Raw genomic sequence first — 27,018 nt, 5'->3', positions numbered from 1 at the left:
GGGCAGGTGTTACATTGGAGACAAGGCTGCAGCATTTGAGCCGTAAGTCACTGATAGAAAACATGGAATGGGAACTAGGAAGGATACTCATGAGGCAGTTTCTTCCCACAAAAAGTTGAATGTCTTGCCAACCTTTCCGGTTCTCCTCTGTGACCCTCTGAGATGGCCACTTCTGTATGGTGTGTGTGGAGGAGTGGAAGAAAGGTAAACAGGAGTGGTATTAGGACATGGGATATTTTATTGCAAGTTGAAGTAGGTAGGAGCAATTTAAAATAAATTTGGGGTCCAAGGGGGAAAGTGTGTTTGTTTGAAGTATGTATGTGCGAAATGTTATGTTATATGTATACCAAATTGGTAGTTTAATGCATATTATTGTTTTGTATCATTGTTTTGCATACTGTTTTGGTAATTGATTATGTGTACAGTGTTTTGTATTTTTTTAGTGTGCAGTGATAATTGCACACCGCTTTGGGGCTGGCATATGGCTATGCCCATTGCTGTGGTTAGTCTGTCTAAAGACAGCCGCAGGCATTCTAAGGCTTCAGCATGAACAGCTGTCATTATGCTGTTGTGCCCCACCTCTTCAAAATGCTTATATAGGCCGATGCAATATCGGCTCGCACTCTCCTAACGCATGCCCGTCCACCTCTCCTGGGCGCACGAGGCATTATTTAAATGAGGGGTCGCAATAAAAAGGAGAATTCTTGTAAGACTCGGCGTCCGAACAGAAACAATATCTTTGATAAATGTTACCACTCGCCCCTGAGGAAGCTACGTGCCTCGTAGCGAAACACCAGCCGTTGTCGGGTTAAGAGTGCCAGCTAGTTCTATTTGGGACAGACGGACATACTATATTTCCATAACAAAAATTATTTTGATACTCCATCAAGCTTTTTGCTGGTAAAAGCTGCAAATGATTAATAGGCTGGATGGTTCTTCTCTGGGTAAGAACACATCATCAGGCTTGCTGATGCGGCACCATTAAATCGATTGTTTCTTTTCACATGGGTAAAACTACACCCCTTTAGTTTTTGATGGTAGAGTTGAATTTAAATACTCTATAGGTGGTTTCCTTTTGTTTTATTATTATAACTTTTAAAATAGCCAGGTATATTCAGCGGCATGCCCATGCCACTGAATATCCCAATTAAGTTAGCCAGATAGGTCTATCCGGCTAACTTATCTAGCTGCTCGGGAGCTGAATATATACTCCTTAGTGTATAATCTGTTAAGTGGCATTTTAGTTAGGGTGTTAATTTTTCAACAAGGTAAATGTGAAAATTATTTAAAACTGGGTCTTAGTACTTAGTTCCCTTAAGTCTTTCTGATTATTTGCCAGACCCATCCCTTCCCTCTCTTCCTCTGAGCCTCTGGTTAGGATGCTATATCTGTTTATTTCACTTATGTTTATGCCCCTGGAGACTATGTTATCTTTATCGATACTACCTTGGATAGCAGGCATGCTGAGATTTTTCTCTGGCTCCAGTATTGTCTAGCAGTGTTCAGGCACTTGGACTCAGAAACTCTCAGAACCAGGCAGTTCATGTGTTCTTGGAAACCAGGGTTCTAGATTTTGCTTTTGCTTTGCTGCATTCATGAGGGATGCAGTTCACATGAATATATTTGTGTAGGTGAAGGTCAACACTGCATGAAGAAAATAAGGCAAAAAGCCATCTTTTAATCCCAGATTCCATTCTGAACTCTCTCCTTAACTGAAGAAAGCTGTGTTACTACAAAGAACAGTTTTCAGTTTTGGGGTGAAGGTGTTTCCAGTACTATCAGAAAGGAGGGGGGACACTCATTTTGCCCCACAATATCCTTCCTTTCTGACAACGGAGATCAGGCCAAAATGAACTGCACACTGAGTAAGAAGAATGTCTAATCTTCTGACCCAGCATTAACAGCCATTAAAGTTACACAAACAATACCGCTTCGGTACTGTAGTAAATCTCATTATGCACGCATAAGCATATTAAATCGGTAACTCGTTTTTCCACAGTTATTGCTTTGCTTGCTGGTGCAATAATTATTATTATTATGTGTTTATGTATTACAGGGAGTTTATCATGTACATCCTTATGCTGTGTCTGCTCTTGATTATAACATTTGGGAAGTTTTCCGATAATGAATATTTTCTAAATCATGCAGTTCGGAGTGAATTCACAAGGTGAGTGCATTTGTGTCACTTTTATGCATTTATTTATTTATTTAGCAAACTTTTAGCCCACAAAATCCAAAGTACTTGGTGGCTTACAGTAAAACATGGCTAGTAAAAACCTTGAAGGAGTTAAAATAAAGTAAAAATGAAATTTAAAAAAACAAGGATTAGATCTGATTAAAACAGACTTAAAATCAAACATACACAGCATGATAAAACTTTACCTTAATCAGGAATATTACAGGAATTATAAAATCAGACTGCTACCGAGGTAAAAGCTTGTGAGAAATAAAAAGCTTTCACTTGTTTCCTGAAGGTAGAGTAACATGGTGTTAGCCAAATTTCATTTGGTAGGCTATTCCAAAGAGTTGGCAATTCCACATTTCCAATTTCCTGCATTTCATCTGAGCATATGGGCTAATGGTACGTCCAATAAGTTTGTGTCCTGCAGATTGTAACGCTCTTTGTGGTTTGCATTCGCCATTTTATAGGAGGCCAATATCATGCATATAGGGTGAGGGTCATATGATCAAAAAGCCTGACATCTATAGTAAGTCTAGCTGCTGCGTTTTGGACTGCCTGGAGACATTTCAGCACTGGGAGCCCTATGGGCAGTTAATTAATGAAATCTGATTGTGTAAGGTCAGCCAGGCCATTTTAGACCTGGCATGTGGTAGCGCAAGTGGGAGCCATGTTCTGTCCTGCCCCCTTTCAGCACTGGAGCTACTTCGAATGGAGCAGGTGTGTGTGTGTGTATGGGGTGGGGGGGAGGGTGGGGGGGAGTCACTGGCCAGAAGTATTTTAATAGCATAAACCTTATTTAAAGTAAGTGACATACATATACTGTAATATGTTTCAGGCATCCTTTTTGAGGGCAATTTTCAGAAGCTATTTATGGAGGTAAACAACCTTTTTCCCGTATAGATTGTATAAAAATTGCCTGGCATCCCTGCAGTAAAGTATACACACTTCTTTCACCCATACTGAGTGGAAGCATTCCAGGTGGCAGAGTTAGGGTGGGGGATGATACAGCACACGTGGTTTTGCATTTTCAAAACCATGTATGTTGTTTTGGAAAGGAAAAAGTACCCAGAGAAAAAGCAGACGTAAATATCGGCAGGTACGTTCTCAAATTGAAAATATGCATGCATTTTCACTCTCAGAATCGGTGCAGAATCCATGGGTTAAAGTACCCCTGTATCTGTTTTTTGAAAATTGCCCGTTTAAAATTTTAAACACCATAAAGTTTCTCATGTCGAAAAGCAGCATACTCAGTGGCATTAGAGTAATGCAAACGTGCCAAGAAAACTGGGAAGCTATGCTATTTGCTTAAGGTGTTGCCATAGTACCGTCCATTTGTGCTGTGTTTTTGCTGTGTAGGAATGCTAAAAGCCCATTCACAGACATCACAACTAGCGATCACTGGTGGAACTGGAGCTTTACTGCTTTACTGGATGGCCTGTACTGGGATACATGGTACAACAGAGCAGCAGCAAGAGCTCAGGTAGAAAATCTGTCTTCCTCTAATGATTTATATCGCACCATTCGTCCAGGCAAAATTATTGACAATTTAAAACTTCAAAAGACATACATGAAGCCATTTCTAGGATGCACGACTATAGCAGCTTACTTCCGATGTCCTGCCCGCATGGAAGTGTTCAAAGGAGGCAATGGGAGAACCAGCAATCCTGCCATGATTACTCAGCTGAAGTTGTCTAAACCGTGCCACAGGAAACTGAAATGGTTTGCCCAGGATTTAGGGATGGGCAAACTATTCAAGGTCAAACTCACTTGGAGGATTTCCGCCTGGTTCAGTTTGATGGAAAATGTGGGTTTCCCCCCAAGATCCACTATGATAATTTACTTAATTCCCTCCTCTTCCCTGACACAGAACTGCCACTCAAAGTGACTTTCCAGCTCATCCACATCAGATTCCCACAGATCTACTTTGGAGTTTGCATTCAGTGGGCATTTTCTTTTAAAGGGTTTGTCTAATGGGTTAGAAAAACAGGCAGCATTTTTCTTGGTTGCCCCACTTGTTTTGACAATCCATATTAAGGACGTTCTCACATCCCTACCCAACATCGGTGTCGCAGCCAGAAATAAAAGTGAGGCACCTAAAGTATCCTGTTTGAGGGCACAGAGTATGTCATCAGTATAGGAAATTCAGGCTTGCATCCGCGAGTTGTCCTGCAAGCATATTACCTGAATGCTAAAATATTTGCACTCCTGTAGGAAACAAACATAGTTCTTCATTACTTTTTTGTTACCAAGTCTTTTGGCCCTGCAGTGTATCCTCTAATTGTATTCCTCAGCATGTTTTGTTTTGGTTTTTTTTTTGTCAAAATAAATTATGATTGCTAAAACCACAATCACAATATTGGCACTAACTGCCACCTTAATGGATATAATCCCAGCTTCAACTAAAAGGATCTTGTTATTTGGCATGGAAAGGGAACTGCCCAGCTCACTCTGTGAAATGGTTCCTGCAGAACAGGATGGAGGAACTTTAATATTGGCATCATGATAAAAAAAACAAAACAAAGCTTAATGTTGCTACCCATGATCTGCCTGCTTCATTTACAAATATAGAACTTGAATGTTCTGCCCTGTCAATTTGGCGGACACCTTGCGCTAGACTTCACTTAAACATTTGCTATAAAGAAAAAGAATATGGAAGTGTTTATTCTAAAAAAAATACCAAACAGCAGCAACAAACTTTACTTCTAAAACACCCTTCTTGCACACATCAAGGTGCCTAGTTTAAACCAGCCAGTTAGAAGCAAAGGTGCTGAAATTCTGTAGTGTTAATCCAGTTGTCAGTCTATTTGGTCTAACAGCTTTACTGCAGTGAAACTTCCTGTTTAGCGTTCTATAGCATGTGATAAGAAATGGAACAAGAGCATAGGAGGGATGCAGGACCCCCTTTGATTCCCTACTAGGTAATGACTTCCTTTCATCAAGGGTATGCATTGGTGTAGTAAGAGCACCCCTTGGGGAAGTTGCCAGTCCTGACTGAGCCAGTGAAGGTATATAGAGATCCCTAAGATTTCTAACGGGCCAATACAGTAAAGTCCGTGGGAGAGCGGACGAACACCCTCTCTCCCGGCGCGCACGATTCTCTATTTAAATTAGGTGACACGGTAAAAATGGGGAAAAGGAGGCGCTAGGGACACTAGTGCGTCCCTAGCACCTCCTTTTTGACAGGAGTGGCGGCTGTCAGCGGGTTTGACAGCCGACGCTCAATTTTGCCGGCGTCGGTTCTCGAGCCCGCTGACAGCCACGGGCTCGGAAACCAGACGCCGGCAAAATTGAGCGTCCGGTTTTCGGCCCGACAGCTGCAGGCCGAATTCAAAATTTTTTTTTTTTTTACTTTTTTTACTTTTTGGGACCTCCGACTTAATATTGCTATGATATTAAGTCGGACTAAGGAGAAGTTAGAGTTCCCCAGGAGTGGATGACTGCTCTCACTCACAGAGATTTTCTCAAGGAGGGAGAGATCCCTGTGTCCGAGCTTGAGCTCAAGAAAGTTCCAGTTCTGGATTTGCCAGAAGGGGATCTGGAACCCACCCCGCAGTCTGCTGGGAGCTTTCCCAAGGGAAGATAAGTTTCTGTAGGTACCTGTCCAACCAGGGAATAATTTTGTAACTGCCCGCATAAATTCTAAATCAATTGCGCATAAAGGGCCAGATTTTAGTACCTACGCGCGGGCATAGATTTGTGCGTGCAACCCGGCGCGCACAAATCTGCGCCCGATTTAATAACATGCGTGTGTTATAAAATCCAGGGTCGGCGCACACAAGGGGGTGCACACTTGTGCACCTTGCGCGCACCGAGCCCTAGGGGAGCCCCGATGGCTTTCCCTGTTCCCTCCAAGGCTGAGCCCGTGCCGAGCCTCGCTGCCTTCCCCCGTTTCCTCCCAGGCCGCTCCGAAATTGGAGCGGCCTCGGAGGGATCTTCCCTACCTCCCCCACCCCACCTTCCCTTCCCTTCCCCTATCTCCCTCGCCCTTTCCTCCCTACCTTTTTCTTGTTTTCAAACATACTTCAGCCCTGGGGCTGAAGTAAGCTGCGCGTGATCCCTGGCCCAGCAGCCATGCAGAGGCCTCTGGCCATGCTTCCACCCCCTCCCCACCCCTTTTTGCAAGCCACGGGACTTACACGCGTCCCGGGGCTTTATGTGCATCACCGGGCCTTTTGAAAATAGCCCCGGCGCGCGTAGGGCTTTTAAAATACGGCCCTCGGGTTAATCACGCACAAGTTTACCTGTATATCGGGAAGGCGATCTTACAGCAGGCTGCTTCTGCGGGTAAAGCATAGGCAGCGTGAAAGCACATCAAAGTTACAAAAATGCTATGATGTACTCTGTGCATAATTACAATCACAGATAATATTTTTTATGAATTTTATCTTGTAGTCTGGCCCTGTTGGAGGAAAATGCTATCTCATAGGCACTCCGTTCCTCAAACAACTGAAGGGTGACATTAGCCGTGGATGTACGGTAAGGATGATAAATATGATTTAAAGATCCAAGCCTGACTTCAATGTCAGATTTGAAATCTCGAATGTGCCTAGCTCAAAAAAATTGAACATGGACTGTCACAGACTTACATCGTATAAAATACAGTCGACCATATACATGTTGGTTATGGGAGAAAGCTGTTTCTATAAAAAATCGAACAACTGCCAATTGATCCTTGAGAGTTCGTATCACTGATTCTAGGTTAGCACAGTATCATTTTAAAAATGCCATTCTCGGAAACACCATGCCGTGTTTCGAACATCAGGGGTTGGTAGGACAGTGTGAAAATGACGTCAAAACACGGAGTCAAAGTGCAGACCATGAATGTTGCACATTGTGGGGTTCTGAAAGTGGGAGTGCTCCTCCTCCTCCTATTGCAAGATTCCTGGTGCTGATACTCCTCCTCCCTTTATCTTACTCCCACCTGGGAGGGGCCAGGGACTTGAAAGTATCAGCAGGAAAAGGAGAGCTAAGAATTAGTGCTGGGAGGAATCACTGATGGGAAATGGGGAAAACCGGTAGAGGAGATAGGGGTAGTGGGAACGAATCAGCAGAAGGGTGAGAGGAAGGAGTGCAGAGTGATTTGAAGGGAGGGGACTGTCTGCAAGTGGAGGAGTGCAGTCAGCATCTGCGAGGAAGGTTGGAAAGGGCCTGAGTTTGGAGGCAGATCAATTATTTAGGGGAGGGGGAGGGGTATAATGGCACAGAGCCTTCATTTGAGCAGGGAGAAGGTCAGGATTGGAAGCTTCGGAGGGGAGGGTGGGAGGGGTAGCTGGGAGAGAGGGAACAGGTTGGAGGCATTAATTGAGGGAAGGATGCAGAGAAGGTGAGGGTAGGATTATCACATAACTCCATGAGGCTGAGCCAGTCCTGGTCTTTTACCTACCGAGTGCATAGATTTGTGGTTCCTGTTTCTTAAGAAATGGAACAGCAAGTCCAGGTATGCAGAGAGAGTAAAACTAGGCCCTGGCTCAGTCTCTCCCTTCAGACCTGGAGCTATATTATATTGAGTGAGAAGGAGGATTGGAAGCTTGGATTTAGATGAGGAGACAGAGGGACCAGGTTGTCACTGAGTGGGTAAGAGCAGGAGGCGTCACTGGGGAGGTGGAGAAAAATGGTTATTCTACTAGCTTACTGACCTGTTTGTCTTAAAGTTTCCTCCCCAGTTTATCTCCCTTACTTCAGATTGTGTGGCTCGATATCATCCAGAAATCCAAGAACCTGAAGGAATTAACATATCAGACACTGAGAAAAAGGAAGCAATTCAAGCTGAAATCTATCACTGGTGTGGTCAGATGCAGTGTTATAAAGGAAGAGGAGTTATAGTGAGCCTTGGCAGATCAAGGTAAGGTAACGGGCTCTCTTCATTTGAATTCATTGCAGAGCTTTCTAATTTCACCCTTTTGCCCATTTTACCATTTATATATTCAAATGCATGTACCATCAAATATATACTTAACATTGGCAAACAGATAAAAAGGCTGGATTATATTCTCCAGAATGTTTGTTGCTGTTATTTTTAGCAGATGTTTTGCATGAAAACTTGGTAGTTGGCCATTCAGCTAAATCCAATTCAATTGATTTAAAAGCATTGCAGTCTTAAAAAAAATGTACATACCATAGCCATAGTTATATTATTTATGTATTTATTTATTTATTTATTTTAAATTCTTTATAATCCACAATTCCATATTTGTTTAATACAGATAACATCCTTATACATATATAGTAAAAAAATAAACACAAATCAATACATCACTTCATAAAAATAACAAAACAGATACTCATATAAATATTGCACACTAGCTCTTCATTTCTACAAGCCTCCCCTCAGCAGCCAAAAGCACTAGTCTGTGTATATGCCTGAGCAAATGAAAATGTTTTCAACTTTTTAATATTTTAAATTAATATTTTTAAAAATGTTAATAAAATTCTTTATTATTAACTTCCATCCTCCATTCAAAGGGTAAATTATTTCATTGTACCAGCCCCATCGCTGAAAAGGCATGTGACCAACTTTGTTGCAGTCTACATTCTCTCATCATCAGGCAACAAACAAATAAATAAATAATTTCTTAGTTCACTTCTGATGTAGCTCATTTACCAATTAGTTTAGAGTTTTATTTTTCCTTTACTCTTTTCTATATTAGGAAGGCAGACATTTCTGCCAGTGCTTGAAGAGCCAGATAAGAGTTACTTAGTTCAGGATGCAAGGTCACTAGCAAACCTCAACTTAACCCTTAGAGTGCTGATCAGCATTTAGATGTAAAACAGTGCAAGGTTTCAGAAGCTTGACTTTGGGGTGACAATTTACTATGAGGGATCAATTTTCAAAAGGTTTCAATGCGTAAAATTGGAAGTTGCGTGCGCAGATAGCATGTACACGCATAAGCATGTACTTCTAGGGCTGGAAGCGTAAACCGAGCGTAGTTCACACTTCCTGTGCTGCTTCTCTGTCAGAAGCAGTCCTGGAGCAGCCGGAGCAGGGGAGTTAAGATCCTACTCTCCGCAAGAATTTTTTTTTTATAACAAGGGGGGAGGGGGGCAGGGCATGGAGTTGGAGTCCGAGAGGAAGGGGGTACGCCGGACTCATGGCTTCAGACTGGAAGGTCTGGGAGGCAGTGATTTTTTTACATATAGATGGAAATGAGGAGGGGGCCCAATCTTTAGACCACGATGTTTAAAGTTCTGTTGGAGATGTTTGAAGGCTGGAGGTAGCTGGGGGACGCGACCCTTTATTATTTTGGTATGGGAAGAGAAAAATTTGGGCCGCAGGCCCTTGTTTTCCTCTTTTATTTTTCCTTCTGACAGCGACTTCTTAGCCGGATATCTTTGAAGATATCCAGTTAAGTAGCTAGTTATCGGGCCACATAAGGCCAGATAACTTAAAAATTTAAACAGCTATATTCAAACATAGCTGGTTCAGTTTTTAAGTTATCCATTTACTTGGCTATGACTGGCTAGTCAGGTTAACTCTATTTTTACCTGCAGAAAAGACATCTAAACCTTTGAAAATTCCCTTCTGTATATTACAGCAGCAGATCAATCTTATTCCAATGAGATTTTCCCCTTATTGGAATTCATTAGAAAACCTTGCATTGCACAGCAGATTTCTTTGTCAGGCTGTTGACTATCACAGCTGTTTAATATAACAAACACAAAGTGGAAAAGAAATCAAGCTATTTTGGTTTTGTGCTTGAGCTTTTAGCAGTTGATAATATTTCCCTGCAACTCTCTTTTTGCTGTAGAATGGAAGCTTATTCAACGTTACTAAACTTGAGAAGGAACAGATGGCTAGATGGAAGTACAAGAGCAGTAGCAGTAGAATTTGCCCTCTACAACCCGCCAACTAATCTTTTCACGGCTGTCTCTTTGCTGGCTGAGATGCCACCATCAGGTGGTGTTATTCCATCATCATTCATTGAGTCAGTCAGAATCTACCGGATCATCTCCCTTCTAGATTACTTTATAATGGCTTTTGAGGTAAAGAATAGTATTGATTTCATTCGCCCATTGTTCTATTTTTTGCTATGTTGTCTGTAATAGGTAAATTTTAAGGCCTTATTCGCTCACAGTGTTTTTCCATAGTCATGGGAACTTTGTAGGTTGTGGTATCTATTAAAGCACCAACTTAAAACGTGTCGTGGTATGTGAACTTTCAGGGCCTTACAGGTCTCCTCTATAGATGTGAGGTCTCCATAGCTCATGTTCTTCAACATCTTTTTGTTGGCCCTTTAAAGCATATTGCAGTTTCCAAGGATTTCAGTTTCTTCAGGACCAATAATTTCCATGGCTATAAAATGAAAGACAGATGTCACCAAATGGAATCCTTACTGATTAAGAAATGAGACACAAGATCTAAAGCTGAATAATTGAATGGCAATAAGGGCCACATAAATCACAGCCAGGATTGTTTATAGTAGAGATAGGAGGCAATGTCCTATTATGGATTGCGGACTGGTTAAAAGATGGGAAACAGAGAGAGGGACTGAAAGATTATTTTTCTCAGTGGAGGAAGGTAAATAGAGGTATGCACCAGGGATGTGTACTGGAACTGGTGCTTTATAACATAATCATAACTAATGTTGAAAAGGGAACAACAGGTGACGTGATCAAATTTTCAGATGACACAAAATTATTACAAGTTATTAACTCACAAGAGGATTGTGAGAAATTGCAGGAGGACCTTGTGAGACTGGGTCAGTGGGCATCCAAATGGCAGATGAAATTTAATGTTGGCAAGTGCAAAGTGATGCACATAGGGAAAAATAATCCAAACTATAGTTACACGATGTTAGCTTCTATATTAGGAATCATCATTCAGGAAAGGGTCTGAGGCGCCATCATGGAAAATATGTTGAAATCCTTGGCTCAGGGTGTGGCAGCAGTTAAAAAAGAAAACAGAATTTTAGGAGTTTTTAGAAAAGGGATGGAAAATAAAACAAAGAATATCATAATACTTCTGAACACCTAGTGAACTGTGCAATTCTGCTCACCGCATCTCAAAAAAGATATAGCAGAACTAGAAAAGGTACAGAGAAGGGCAACCAAAATGATAAAGGGGATAGAATGATTCCCCTATAAGGAAAAACTAAAGAGGTTAGGGATCAGCTTGGAGAAGAGATGGCTGAAGGGAGGCATGATAGAGATCTATAAAATGATGAGTGGAGTGGAACGGTGATGGTAAACGGAACTTTCTCTGAAGAGAGAGCGGTTTTAAGTGGTGTACCGCAAGGATCGGTTTTGGGACCGGTCCTGTTCAATATCTTTGTGAGCGACATTGCGGACGGGATAGAAGGTAAGGTTTGTCTTTTTGCGGATGACACTAAGATCTGCAACAGAGTGGACACGCCGGAAGGAGTGGAGAGAATGAGACGGGATTTAAGGAAACTGGAAGAGTGGTCGAAGATATGGCAGCTGAGATTCAATGCCAAGAAGTGCAAAGTCATGCATATGGGGAGTGGAAATCCAAATGAACTGTATTCGATGGGGGGGGGAAAGGCTGATGTGCACGGAGCAGGAGAGGGACCTTGGGGTGATAGTGTCTAATGATATGAAGTCTGCGAAACAATGTGACAAGGCGATAGCAAAAGCCAGAAGAATGCTGGGCTGCATAGAGAGAGGAATATCGAGTAAGAAAAGGGAAGTGATTATTCCCTTGTACAGGTCCTTGGTGAGGCCTCACCTGGAGTACTGTGTTCAGTTCTGGAGACCGTATCTACAAAGAAACAAAGACAAGATGGAAGCGGTACAGAGAAGGGCAACCAAGAAGGTGGAGGATCTTCATCGGATGACGTACGAGGAGAGATTGAAGAATCTAAATATGTACACCCTGGAGGAAAGGAGGAGCAGGGGTGATATGATTCAGACTTTCAGATACTTGAAAAACTTTAATGATCCAAAGACAACGACAAACCTTTTCAGACGGAAAAAAATCAGCAGAACCAGAGGTCACGAGCTGAGGCTCCGGGGAGGAAGACTAAGAACCAATGTCAGGAAGTATTTCTTCACGGAAAGGGTGGTGGATGCCTGGAATGCCCTTCCGGAGGAAGTGGTGAAGTCTAAAACTGTGAAAGACTTCAAAGGGGCGTGGGATAAACACTGTGGATCCATCAAGTCTAGTGGGCATAAATATAGAGGAGGTGGTAAAACACTGCACGGAGCGGCAGTAGCCACAGAGGCATTCACGGAGCGGGATGCCAGTGGCAAGTAGTTGTTCCACCTTCAGGCAGCAAAATACTGCACGGAGCGGCAGTAGCCACAGAGGCATTCACGGAGCGGGATGCCAGTGGTTTGTGTTCCACCTTCACGGAGCGGAAGGTTGGAGGGCTGCCATCTCCAAAAAAACAAAAAACAAAAAAAACAAAAACAAAAAAACAAAAAACAAACAAGCAAAACAGAGGTGGGTAAGAGTATGGGGCAGGGGTGTGGCCGTTTATTGTGGCAGTTGCTACCCCTGATTGAACTGGATGTTCATTGGGATGCGGATACGGCACTGCTCTCTGCATTGGTGGAGGGGTGGAAGGGAATTGGGGCCGGAGGGTGCTGGAAGCCAATAGTGACGGGGGAGGGGGAGAAAAAAAAGAGGTGGGGGGGAAGATAAAAAAAAAAAAATGGATAAACTGCGTAGCTTGCTGGGCAGACTGGATGGGCCGTTTGGTCTTCTTCTGCCGTCATTTCTATGTTTCTATGTTTCTATGTTTCTATGTTAAATGCAAATTAGTTGTTTATTCTTTCAAAAAAATAAGACTAGGGGAAACTTTATGAATTTACTAAGTAGCACATCTTAAAATAAATTTGAGAAAATATTTTATTTTTCACTCAATGCAAAATGAAGCTCTGGAATTCATTGCTGGAGGATGTGGTAAAGGCAGTTTAGTATAGTTGGGTTTAAAAAAGGGTTGAGCAAGTTCCTGGAAGAAAAGTCCATAAACTGTTATTAACCAGATAGACTTGAAAAAAAGCGACTTCTTATCCCTAAAAAATAAGCAGCATGGGATCTATCTAATATTTGGATCCTGCTAGGCACTTGTGATCTGGATTGGCCATCATTGGAAACAGGATGCTGGGCTTGATGGAGCTTCAGTCTTACACTGTATAGCGGTTTTTAAGTTCTTTTGGGACATTTTATCAGCTACCTTCTCTGCTTTGCTGGCAGATTGAATTTGCCAGCAAACTGTTATGTTCTGCACTGTGACACAGGAGAATGAAGTTGAAGTCTTCTGGTTGGCAGGGATGGTGGAATTTAAGCTATGACAGAGAAGCAATGGTCTTCAAGAAGAAGGGAAGACGTCTGCCACAGGAGTGATCACTGCTGAATTCAGAGTAGGGGTTTCATTTTTGTTTTTATTTTGTTGGTGAGTTTTTTTCATTTCAGTAATTTTTTGTTTCCTTTGCGTGTATGTGTGTGTGTGCGCGCACTATTTTGGAGTATAGCACTGGCGGGGCAGGAGTAACTGGGGATTGCTCCTGCCCCATTTGAACCCTAGGGATCAGGTATGTTTTCGAGAGGTAGGAGGCCTAGGGAGTAGGAGGGATAGAGGGGAAGCTCAGGATGGCTTTTTATAAAAGTTTGTGCATGGCGTAATCTGCAAGGAGGGGAATGGGGCAGACTGTATTTGAAACAAAAGAAAACAAACTTGTAGTTCGTTTTTATTTTGTTTCCTTTACAAAACAATATAGGATCTGTCATTGGCATTTTCTTTGTCATTTGAAACAAAAGCTCTTCCGTTAAGTTATAGTAGCACTAAAGGATTCAGTTTCAGAGGATAACACATTTATATACAGTAGGTATTACATCTACTGCATTAAGGTATGTAAAGATGACATCAATTTCTCCATGTTAGCAAATTGCTGATTTTTAGCACTTTTTTGTGAAAAACTTACTTAGATTCATCATTTAGTGTGGTTTTTTTTTTTTTTTTGTCTTTTTTGAATAGCTGGCTTTCCTTGGGCTCATTCTCATTCACCTTTATTTTCAACTTCATACCATGATTCAAAGAGGTCTTCTGAGCTACTGGCAAGAACCGTGGAACTGGATAGAGGTTGGTTTTTCTTTTTCATGTCTCTAGCACAAGATTGGATATTAAAGCTGATTACTACTCAACAAATTTGCAAAACATATTATATGGAGACCCCATGTGTCTTTTGCCTATTTGCAATATTTACCACAAAATGTAATTAATTTTATTTCTATTATATTAATTGGTAGTGATCATTTTTATTAGACTAAAAAAACAGATATAGTACATGAGCTTCTGAGACTTTGGAAAAGACCAGAAGGTTATAAAAATTTCACATATCACAATGGTTTTTTTTTTTTGTTAGTCCAATGAAATCTGTCTGTGACTTTTGGCTGGTTGCAGGATGGCCACACTCACCCTGCTGACCCGCCAACCCACCCAAAGTCAAAGCTGTACTCCTTCTATGGCAGGAGTGCCGCCATCACTGGCTCTCTTAGACATGATGTGCTGTTCCTTAAGACGCACACTTCTGCATGCCTCTGTGAAGCTGACCGAGCAAATCACCTAGGCTGAAGCAGTAAATCACACTGACTCCAGCCTTTTCTAATGCAATTTCAACTTTTATTAACATACACAGCACTTGTTGTACCCTGCTCTGAATGCAGGAAGGGCAGGTAATAAGTGCTTTTAAATAAATAAATAATATAATAGTAGACTGCCTTACCTCAGGACAGTGTACTCACAAACCTTCAAAGAAGATCAGGAGCTCCTTGCTCCTGGAGACACGTGGCCTCCTGATCCCAGCTGGGCTCACCAACTTATACCCCTCGCAGCAGGGTTCTGCCCACACAGTTCTCTCCCTCTGTAGGATTTAAGGTATACTAGGCTAAATACCTTGTTACGTATAGGTTTAAAGGAGGAAAATAGGATGACTCCATCACAGCCTCTAATAGGCTCCATGGTGGGAAACTGGCAGCATCCCATTGTGATGACGTTAATGTGGGCTGGGGATTTAAACCCCAGCCACACTCCCAGCCACTGCCTCAGCAACAGGTCCTCCTGCTCTGCAGTATGTGTTGTTATGTCTTTGTGCCTTATTCGTGCCTCTTTCTTTGTCTTCCCCTTGTCCTTACCTTTGCCTTGCTGTGCCCTGGTCCTTGTTTTGTCTGTACCCTTGCCTTGTCCATGTCTTGACTGTCTTCCTTTCTTGTCTAATCCATCCTGTCCTGCCTGGTCCCCCAGTGTCTTGTCTGTCTTATCCTGACTTCCTAGTTCTGACCCCTGCCTTGGATTCTGACTTCTTTTGGGTTTGCTGCCTGCCCTGACCCTTGGCTTGGACCTGGACTCTGCTTTCTCACTGAATGCCTCAATCCTTGAACAAGCTTTTGGCATGGGCCTAGTAGACTCGCCTACTAGGCTGCCTCAACCACGCTACTCCCTAAAGGCTCACCGACTATGACACTGTCACTGCCTACAAAGATTACAGTGTTCTCCAGGACCAAAATTGATTTTACTGTACTCTCTAACAGTCTGTACTACATGTTACTTTAGGATAATATAGAAAATAAAGAATCCCCTTCTTCCACATAAGGACTTCCAGGAGAATGAATTTCTTTCAAACGCTAATCAGTTTTATTGAGGGTTTCTTAAGAGGTTAGGACTTTTCAGCTGGGAGAAGAGACGGCTGAGGGGGGCTATGATAGAAGTGTTTAAAATTATGAGAGGTCTAGAACGGGTAGATGTGAATTGGTTATTTACTCTTTCAGATAATAGAAAGACTAGGGGGCACTCCATGAAGTTAGCATGTGGCACATTTAAAACTAATCGGAGAAAGTTCTTTTTCACTCAGTGCACAATTAAACTCTGGAATTTGTTGCCAGACGATGTGGTTAGTGCAGATAGTGTAGCTGTGTTTAAAAAAGGATTAGATAAGTTCTTGGAGGAGAAGTCTATTACCTGCTATTAATTAAGTTGACTTAGAAAATAGCCACTGCTATTACTAGTAACCGTAGCATGGAATAGACTTGGTTTTTGGGTATTTGCCAGGTTCTTATAGCCTGAATTGGCCACTGTTGGAAACAGGATGCTGGGCTTGATGGACCCTTGGTCTGACCCAATATGGCATGTTCTTATGCTCTTAAGTAATGTATGACAGTGATCCTGTTTTTCCCCTTTAAACCTGTGCAGGACCAGGCATGGGGCCTGGTCCAACTTAAATGCCACAGAAGAAGAGAGCTCTTTGGGTGGGACCCAGCTTGGGTGGGGATAAAGTGTAAGCCCAGCTATGTTCAGGAGGCCCCTATGCCTCCAGGAGGACGGCAGCCCCTGCAAAGCATTCTGTTCAAACCAGAAGGGATTGAGTGTACGCTGGCCAGAAGCATGGCAGTCTATAACCCCTGTATGTACGTGAATACTGCTAAGGTAGGCAGTTCAGAGTTGTGCTGTGTTAATTATATAATTAAAAGTTTGTTTGCATTTTAAGGCTGGAATCAGTAGAGATAAGCTTCTTTTTTCATATTGGGACGTATTTCGGTTTGGGTGCTTCGTCGAAAATTTCTTTTTCGGCGGATCGTTTTTTGTCTGCACAGATTGGGAAAACGAGTCAGAACCGAATCAAAAAATAAAAAAAAAACAAATCGGGGGAAAAAACGAATCGGGAAAAAAAAAGAATCAGAAAAAAACCACCCCAACCCTTCAATTTTATTTTCTTACAGCCCCCCACCATCCTGATCCCTCCCCAAGACTTACTAAAAGCCCTGGTGGTCCAGCGGGGTCCCGCGAGCGATCTCTCCCTCCAGGCCGTCAGGCTGTTGTGCCTGCTACGAATCAAAATGGTGCCGATGGCCTTTTGCCCTTACGATGTCACAGGGGATACCGGTGCCATTGGTCAGCCCCTTTCACATGGGGAGGTCAGGAGTCCCCCTTAAGTCTTGCCAAAAGTCCCTGGTGGTCCAGCGGGGGTCCTGGAGTGATCTCCTGCACTTGGGCCGTCGGCTGCCAGTATTCAAAATGGCACCAATAGCCTTTGCCCTTACTATGTCACAGGGGCTACCGGTGCCATTGGATGGCCCCTGTCACATGGTAGGAGCAATGGACGGCCAGCGCCATCTTGTGCTCCTACCATGTGACAGGGGCCGACCAATGGCACCGGTAGCCCCTGTGACATAGTAAGGGCAAAGGCTATCGGTGCCATTTTGAACACTGGCAGCCGACGGCCCAAGTGCAGGAGATCGCTCCAGGACGCCCGCTTGACCACCAGAGACTTTTGGCAAGACTTGGGGGGGGGGGGGAACTCCTGACCTCCCCATGTGACAGGGGCCAACCAATGCCACCGGTATCCCCTGTGACATTGTAAGGGCAAAAGGCCATCGGTGCCATTTTGATTCGTAGCAGGCCCGACAGCCCGACGGCCCGGAGGGAGAGATCGCTCGTGGGACCCCGCTGGACCACCAGGGCTTTTAGTAAGTCTTGGGGAGGGATCGGGATGGTGGGGGGGGGGGGGGGGGTTGTAAGAAAGTAAAATTGAATGGTTGGGGTGTTTTGTTTTTTTTTTAATAAATGTGCCCCACCCCCGCACTAACCTGAAAATCGAATTTTCCCCGAAGTTCAGGGAAAATCTGTTTCATGGTTCAGGTCCCCCAAACCACTACGAATTAGGCAATTTTATTGAAATTGCCTAATTCTTGATAAACGAATGCACATCTCTAGGAATCAGTAAGAGTTTATGTCTCCAGCCAGGGAAACACTGCTTGGTCTCCCACCTATGGTGTCAAGTCAGGGATATTTTTTCTAAAATGTGGCACAGAAAAAAACCCAAGTCTCCAAGGGAGTACTGTGAAGTTGAAGTTTGTTGTGTGGCCTGCCAAGGAAGTTGGAAGTAAAAGGTGTGGCACAGGGAGCACACTGAAGCAGAGTAGTACTCTTAAATTGTATACAAGAGCACTGGAAGAAGGAGACTTGTCTCTCATAGATGAACACAGAGAAAAAAAATTAAACTACCTTTAAATAATGAAGGGTCTGGAGGCCTGGAAGGTAATCAGAATTAGGTTTGTTTTACAGACTAAGGGGAGAAGCTCTGTCTGGAATTTAGGGATTGTATTTCACAGTGAAGTTAGTGCCAGTGAGGCAGGGCTTTTTTTTTTTTTAACTTTTTTTCCTTTTAAAGGAAAAAAGAAAGAGAAAAAAAAAACAGTTGTGGACTAGGGCTGGAGCAGGGCATGGCTCAGAGTGAAGGTGAAACTGCTAGCAAGTACAGAAGCCAGAGAGCTTAGAGGCCTGGAAGTATTATTGAAACCCTGGTCTGGACCCAGTGGGTATTCTGCAGTACAGGTGAAAGAAAAGAGATGCCGGTGGGCTTAAAAGAAGAGTAGCTATGGACAGCTGTGTAGTGGGAGTTCTCCAGTCCCAAGAGCAAAGTGAGAGGGAGAATGTAAGGACAATATGGCCACCCCTAGATACTCTACAGGCCATAGATGCCCAGAGAGAGGAGAAGCCATAGTTGGTAGCTGAAATAAAGGCATTGGCTGCAGAGATGGACCAAGTGCTAGCCGAGATGTGATAATGTGCTCTTGGAGACTGCCTGGAAGGAGGTAGTATTGTAAGGCCGGAAACTGCCGCTACAAGAGATCACAAGGAAGATCCTGTAGGGTGCCCAAACACTGCTGAGAGCCAAGAAACTGTTCCCATGGGAGGCCCAGAGAAAGGAGCAGCAGAGATCCCTCAGAGTGGTATCACAGAGAGACCAGGAGAGGGCACCACAGATTTCACAGAAGGGGCAGTACCAAGTAAGCGGCGAGAGGCAGTATTGACGAGCCTGAGAAAGGTGCTGCCAAAGGGCCAATTGAAGAAGCCGCAGATACCAGGGAGTCCCTAATGAGGAGGAATACAGAGAAGTCAGATGTTGGTGCTACCATGGAGAGCCCAGAAGGAGGAGCCATGGAGAGTCTGGAGAATAGAAGCATAGAGACCCCAGCGAGAGGGGCTACAGAGGAACCAATGAGTGGCAGCAATGAGGAGTCAGCGATAATCATGATGGAGTCACCAGAGGGTGCTGGTCATGACAGTGCAGAGAAGGCACAAATCACCATCAAGATGAATGAAGAGTACTCACCACAAGTCCCACCACCAGTCTAAGGAGTCCCGCTAGGGTTGAAGTGCAACCCGGAGCAGCAAAAGAACTCAGTTAAAGGACTGTGGGCATACGCTGTGCGAAGGCCGCAGTGGGTGGTACTAACACTGTTGTCTGGCGGTGACCCTAATGTGTGGGGATAAGCATGACCTTAGATCTCCATGCCCAAGCCTAGCTGATGAGAGGCCAGATGAACAGAAATGGGATGCCTTGTACTCTCCTGGGTGGCATCCAGGAGGGAATAGTATACTCGGACCAACAGGTCCAAGCTGAAGGGGGGTATGTGACAAAGTGCCCTGTTTTTTCACTTCAAACCTGTGCGGGACCAGGCATGAGGCCTGGTCCACCTTAAATGCCACAGTGGGAGAGAGCTCTGTGGATGGGATCCAGCTCAGGTGGGGATAAGAGTGTAAGCCCAGCTATGCTGAGAAGGTCCCTTCACCTCCAGGAGGATGACAGCTTCTTTAAAGCCAATTCGGAGGGCGTGGACATTCCTAACCTAGCAATTGGGAGTGCCTAGAGTGTGCTCTTATCTCCAGCCTATATTGGGAAATCAGGAGTTCCTTCCTGGATCTCACTCCTCCAGCTTTCGCAGTTGGGTGCAGAAGGGAATTACGCAATTGGGGCATTTGTTGGACGTGGACAGTAAACTACTCCCCTTTGCTAACCTGAAAACGATGTATGGTTTAACTGATGTGCATTTTTTTGCATACCTGCAAATCCATCATTATGTCCATTCCCTCACAGAACACGCTAGGCAACCGTTGGTTTTTCATGCTTTAGATGCTTTTTTCAGTTTTAAAGACAGCGGTCCCTCTCCTTATCTGCTTATTAAAAGTAGGGATGTGCAGAAGGAAAACAATTGTTGCTATTCGTTATTCATTGTGCCGGGACCCAAATCCATTGCATCCGTTTTCGGGGAAACCCGATTCGTCCATTAGTTGCATTCGGTATTTGTTTTCCATTAAAGTTGGAAAAACAAAAAAAAAACCCCATCCCCCAACCCTTTAAATTTAATTAACTACAACCCCCCACCCTCCTGACCCCCCCAAAACTTGCCAAAAGTCCCTGGTGGTCCAGCGGGGGTCCTGGTGCGATCTCCTGCACTCAGGCCGTCGGCTGCTGGTATTCAAAATGGCGCCAATAGCCTTTGCCCTTACTATGTCACAGGGGCTACCGGTGCCATTGGTCGGCCCCTGTCACATGGTAGGAGCACAAGATGGCGCCAGCCGTCCATTGCTCCTACCATGCAACCCAGCATTCTTCTGGTTTTAGCTATCACCTTGTCATATTGTTTTGCCATCTTTAGATCACAAGACACTATCACCCCAAGGTCCCTGTCTTGCTCTTGCACAACAGCCCTTGCCCTTATCACATACAGCTCTTTTGGATTACCGCATCCCAGATGCATGACTCTGTACTTCTTGGCATTGAATCCCAGCTGCCAGATCTTTGGCCACTGTTCAAGCTTCCTTAAATCTTGTCTCTTTCTATCTACTCCGGTGCGTCCACTCTGTTTCAGATCTAAGTGTCATTCACAAATAGACAAACTTTACCTTCACCTTCTATCCCTGCACAAATATATTGAATAGAACCGGTCCCAACACCAATCCCTGTGGCAATCCGCTTAACACTGCTCTCTTCAGAGTAGGTTCCATTTACCATCACATGCTGTCTTCTGCTCTTCAACAAATTTGTAATCTAGGTCACCACCTTGATGCTCACTCCCAAGCTTCTCATTTTATTCACAAGCCTCCTACGCAGGACTGTATCAAAAGCTTTGTTGAAATTCAAGTAGATCAATCACGTACTCTACCTCGATCCAATTCTCTGGTCACCCAATCAAAAAAATCAATCAGCTTTGTCTGACAGGTCCTTCCCCTGGTGAATCCATGTTGCCTCGGGTCCAGCAATTCTCCTGACTGTAGATAGTTCACTATCATTTCCTTCAGCAGAGTTTCCATTAATTTTCCCACCACTGAGGTGAGGCTAACCAGCCTGTGATTTCCAGCCTCCTCTCTGCTACCACACTTGTGGAGCGGGACCACCACTGCTCTTCTCCAGTCACTCAGCACCACTCCCTTTTCCAGGGATATATTGAACAGATCATGCAGCGGACCCGCCAGCACATCTCTGAGCTCCTTCAGTATCTTGGGAGGAATTTCATCCAACCCCATGGCCTTGTCCACTTTCAGTTTTCCTAGCTCTTCCCATACATTCTCTTCTTAAACAGTTTCATCTATTCCATCTCCACCTATAGTCTTGCCAACCAGCAAAGGGCCTTCTTCAGGGTCTTCTTTAATGAACACCGAACTGAAGTATTTATTTAATATTTCTGCCATTTCTTCATCTCTCTCCACACATTGATCATTATCCTCTTTCAATTTTAGTATGCCACTTCGGAACTTTCTCCTTTCTCTGATATATCTGAAAAATGTTTTGTCACCTCTCTTTATCACTTTGGCAATCCTTTCTTCCACCTGACTGTTAGCTTTCTTGATTTCCTTCTTTGACTCCCTCAGTTTCACCAGATATTCTTCCCTGTGTTCCTCATTTTGGGATCCTTTATATTTTTTGGACGCTGTTCTTTTTGCTTTTATTTTATCAGCCACCTCCTTTGAGGTTTCTTATTTCTCTTACTTTTGTTTACTCTTCTAACATATAGATTTGTTGCCTTTGTAATTGCTCCTTTTAGTTTGGCCTACTGTTGTTCCATCTCTCCCAGTCTTCTAGTTCTACCTCCAGGTATGTCCCCATTTCGACAAAGTCCATATTCTTGAAATTCAAAACCTGGGTCTTCGTGTGACTTTTCTGCATCTTATTTGTGATATCAAATCACACTGTTTGATGATCGCTAGTGTTGAGATGGTCTCCCACCCAGACATTATAGACATTATCTCCATTAGTGAGCACCTTGACCTATTCCTGCCCCTGGCCACATCTACTTTTGAGGGTGCTTAATTTTAGGATGACTTGTAAATGTAGGTGCTTAATTTGGGCGCTCAGAATTATGGTTACTGTGGTGTTTATAACATTGAATTTTCTAGCTTTATTCTTTGTTAGATCACTATGGACTAAAAAGAAACCTGCACTCTTACAACAGACAAGCTTTTCTGTAAACACAACTGGGCTGCTGAAGGCTCAGATAAAAACAGTTGTTAGTCAAAGCAGATCCTTGTGATAAGTATTGGGTCACACATGCCCTTGACAGTGATATGCCTAAGAATTACAGATGTCAAGGTTGTTCATTTATTCTAAGTGTGGACAGAGAAATATTTCTCACAGAAACTTAAGTCTGGTTAATGAAAATGACCACCTCCCATCCCTTTAACAAGGGGGTCACATATCCATGCACTGCTGATCACTAACCCATGCGTTGCAATGGTGGGATCACTAGTTCCGTGATGGGAACAGGATAAACCTGTAGGGCCCTAAGAGGATCACACTAAAAAAATAAACAATCCACATCAAAATGTTGTGTTCCAAAATAAAATAGAACTTACTGATCAAAATCAAACAATCAGCTGATACAAAACTAGGCACAGTCCACAGTACCAAAATCCAAGACATAGTAACATAGTAAATGATGGCAGATAAAGACCAACATGACCCATCCAGTCTGCCCAGTAAGATGCTCAAAGCTATAACTGCCACTCCAGATGCTCAGAGTTATAACTGCCAAGTCAGCTACATGTTCAGGGTTGTAATTGCAACTTTGTGCAAATTACCCATATTTTAAAAAGTTTCCATTTTACCCTACTGCTTCATTTACATCCTCTGAGGATCCTCTATGCTTATCTCACACCCTTCTGAATTCCATCACCGTTTTTTCTTCACCACCAACTCTAGGAAGGCATTCCAGGCATCCACCACACTACGAAAGTACTAGCATAAATCCTTATGCTGCTTAAATACTGTTCCACAGCAACAGGATCCCAAGGTCTTCCCACAAAAGCCTTTATCTCCTCAGCCCTAACAGGAAAAAAAAACTGCAGAAGTCTATTTCTCGCTCTGTTACTCACTGGTGGCAGGTTTGTAACAAGGCAGACCTCTTCCCGATTTCTGGGTCAGATTCCTCCTTCGTCCACCCTTCACCACTCATGCAGGAGATCTCCCTCGCCTGCGGGTCCAGTTGACCTCAGAGCAGAGCCCAGCCCCTGGGCTGCTCTCCCTGGGTCCCTTCAATATGTCTCTCTCTCTTTACCTCTCCTCCCAGTGATTTATGGAGTCACTCTTTATACTTCTAGTCTACTGACCCAACGTTTGGGGGTTGGACCCGCTTGTCACTCCTAAGTGACACTGCTGCCTGACAATCTCCCATTGCTGGAACATTCTCACTTATAAGATATAGCAAAGTCTTGCTGGCTATACACCGTGCTAAAAAAAAATGTATCTGAGAAGTCTTGCATATGTTGGGGAAACCATATAAGAATCTCCTTCCATGGGGTTTTAGACTGACCCATTTTTGTAATCATATAATACAGTATCAGCTTCATTACAATATGCTTGACCCTTATTGGGCCTTTCCTGATGCGCAGTCGCTCTTCTGATGTCAACAATATCTGGAATTAGGCAGAACAAGTACAATGAACAATACTCCTACTCTGCTGCCAGCTCAGGCTGACAGCAAGAATCAGAAACACTTGCCTACGCTTCCATCACCTCGGTGACTCATTTAAATATGCTCAAAAAACCTTCACATAAGAATCAATGGGGAAAAAAAATAAATCTTTCAATCCTGTTGAAAAGAAAAAACACTGACAAAAGAAAGTTAAAAAGAATGCTATACTGGAGTTAAGGACAGCACACACACATATATATGTGTAAAGGAAAAAAGGGAAGAGAAATCTTATCTTAAACACATGTGCACACTTTTCCTTGTCCCCTGCTCTCTTATAAGCTGCACTACACATCAAGGAGAGCCATCACGTTCATGAAATAGCATGTCTCTGCATTTCATAACCGTGAAATATTTTCCACCAGGGTACCATTTTCCCAGGCTAGCATGCACCTATAGCTCTATATAGCACAATCCTGAACAGCTTAGCCCAGGAAGGGTACGACAATGGCCAACCAGGACCATGCTCATGTACACGAGCATTTAATAAGCTGTTAGGGATGGACAGATCCCACCATCTTCACTTTTTTTATTGAGAGCCTTTACTAGCTCAATCAACTGTGCATTTTGTAAGATGATAATCATTGGCTCATTTCTTCCCTTTTAGGAGGGTATTTTTCATGCCTGTAGACTTTAGCCCGAATTTTCAAAGTGAACTTGTGTGCATCACTCAGCCTTGAAAATTCCTCGGTATATGTGTGGACATATGTGGAGGAAGGTAGACACAAGCAGGAGTAACTTTCTGCGTGTACATTTATGTGAATAATTTTGAAAATGAAAAAATAGGCACGCAAGTGCTTTCCCTGCCCCGACTCTATCCCTTGAAATGCCTTATTCAAATGTGGGGGAAATTGCATGCATAATGGAGTTACATGCAGATTTTCCCCCGCACAACCCCCGCAGATTATTTTAACAAGCCAATTTTTGCATGTAAATCCTTTTGAAAATTACCCCCTTCTAGTCAGATACTGGGCTAGAACAACACTGCATCATGAGGCTTTTTCTCCTCACTTGAGCTTGTAAGGGGCTGCAGCACCTATACATCAAGCCCTTTTATCTGGGGCAGGACCTATACACGGAACGGATTCCCTGGTGGCTAATCGTATGCAGGTTAGAAGGTAGCATTCTTCTATTGTTTTTATGTGTACATGATATCATACATAATAGCAATAGTTTGCAGATAGTCGACTTGCCCTATCTTTACAGGAGGCTTTTGAACTTGTAGCTATTGGGTTGTTCGTAGCTTATCATGGACAGTGGTCATGTCATGAAGGTGGTGACAGATTAAATTTGTTTCTTCTTTCCATATCTTTCAGACAGAGGTGAAGCCAGAGCAGTCAAGTTGCTAAAGAGCATCAGAAGAGGCTCCCTTCCTCTCCAGTCCAGGTCGGGGGATGGAGGGGGAGGGATCAACTTCCAGATGGGAGGCTGCTTCCCTGGTTACAGAAACAGATGGGATACTGTGCTGCCCTATTCTTATGGAGGTCGATATTCAAAAGCCATTTATATAATTGAAAAGTTATCCATCTAAATGGCTACCCGGCAATACTGAAAACCATATGAGGCTAAATTCTAGCCGCATAACTCATTAAGTGGCTAGAATTAAGCTGCATAAGTTGGGGGCGTTCTGGGGTGGGCTGGAGGTAGGAGAGAGGCATTTCTGAGCAAGCAGAGTTAGCTCCATAAATTATATGGCTAACTGATATTCGGAGTTAGCCACTTAACCTATGTGGCTAACTTTGGTCAGGCCATAGGGCTGTCCTAAAGTTAGCTGGATAGACATAACTGGCTAACTTTAAGATAGCCGGGTATATTCAGCAGCAGAATATACCTGGCTATCATAAAGCATCTGAATATACCCTGCTAGTTAGCCAGATATGTTTTTCCGGCTAACTAGATGAGCCGCATAGCAGCTGAAAATGGAACTCCTTGTTCTGAATACTTTTTCTATATTCTGTCTGAACTACTTGCATGGCTATATATATATATGCATGTATATTACTTTGTTTTCTTATTGTAGGAAAATTCTCTCTTAGATCATTGTCAAATATGACTGTTGCAAGTGCTGTAGTACCAAAACATTGTTGCTGTTCACTATAGATGTTATCAGATGTGCCTTGACAGGGATATAAGCTATATTCTAGTATTGCTCAATATCAGCAGCTTTTTGAAACCATTAATCACCAAATCCTATTAGTTGATTTAACAGAGATCAGGGTCATTGGCAATGTTCTCTGATGGTTTTCATCATACCCCTCAGACCATTCATTTATTTATTTATTTATTTATTTCTAACTTTTTTATACCAACGTTCCTGTAGAAAATACAAATCACACCAGTTTACAATGAAACTAAAAATGTCACCTGGGAGCAATACAAGGAACAAGTAGTACAAGTAACTGGGAACGGGGAACTATAGATATCTTCACTTAAAATCAACTTTGAGTACGCTCATTAGTTACAGAGAAAATGGAAAACAGTAGCATGCCATGTAAAAACGCTCACAGCCTTGAAAACAAGTTAAAAGAATACAATTGAAACTTATGTACAGGTAAACTTAAGAGGACTTCAATACGATATTGAATAGGATCCAAAAAGGGGTGATCTGACCATACTAGTGGGCAGTCGGTCACAGAGGGATTGGTACCATTGAGTGGAAGCACTCTGGAGAGGGTCCAAGGTAAGACTGGAAGTAACGTCGGGATGACCTTGCCGATCTCGGCACAATGGATTCTTATAATTCTGGGAAAGCTTGGCTGAAGAGCCTAGTTTTAAGGTTTTTTTTGAATACCAATGGGCAAGGTTCTTGGCGGAGGTCCGGGGGGAGCGCATTCCATTGTGGCGGACCTGCTGTGGATAAGGCGCGCTTTCTTAAAGTGGTTTTTGCTGGGGGGGGCATACAGTGTGCCTTTATATGCTCTTCTGATAGGTCTGTCCGATGTATGAGGACGCAGTTGGATGCTTAGATTGAGGGGGGTGAGGTTGTGAATGGCTTTGTGAATCACCATGAGAACTTTGAAGATAATCCTGTATTTGATGGGTAACCAGTGGAGGTTCTGAAGGATGGCAGTGATGTGTTCTCTTTTGTTAGAGTTCTCTTTTGTTGGAGTTCTCTTTTGTTGGGTTGGTC

The 27,018-nt window shown here is 43.3% G+C and overlaps 1 protein-coding gene across 1 annotated transcript in view; it reads left to right on the top strand.

Annotated features, from left to right (window-relative positions):
• Positions 1 to 27,018, top strand: part of PKD1L1 (polycystin 1 like 1, transient receptor potential channel interacting) — a 446,216-nt gene that overhangs the window by 352,865 nt on the left and 66,333 nt on the right. The window contains exons 55-60 of the mRNA XM_029587088.1: positions 2,057 to 2,167; positions 3,539 to 3,662; positions 6,575 to 6,658; positions 7,834 to 8,024; positions 9,928 to 10,162; positions 14,119 to 14,223. Of these exons, the coding sequence (XP_029442948.1) occupies positions 2,057 to 2,167; positions 3,539 to 3,662; positions 6,575 to 6,658; positions 7,834 to 8,024; positions 9,928 to 10,162; positions 14,119 to 14,223 (850 nt within the window). The remainder of the gene's footprint in view (positions 1 to 2,056; positions 2,168 to 3,538; positions 3,663 to 6,574; positions 6,659 to 7,833; positions 8,025 to 9,927; positions 10,163 to 14,118; positions 14,224 to 27,018) is intronic.

The sequence above is a fragment of the Rhinatrema bivittatum genome, chromosome 2, assembly GCF_901001135.1.
Source record: "Rhinatrema bivittatum chromosome 2, aRhiBiv1.1, whole genome shotgun sequence".
NCBI lineage: Eukaryota > Metazoa > Chordata > Amphibia > Gymnophiona > Rhinatrematidae > Rhinatrema > Rhinatrema bivittatum.
This window is presented reverse-complemented; position numbering and strand designations above follow the sequence as displayed.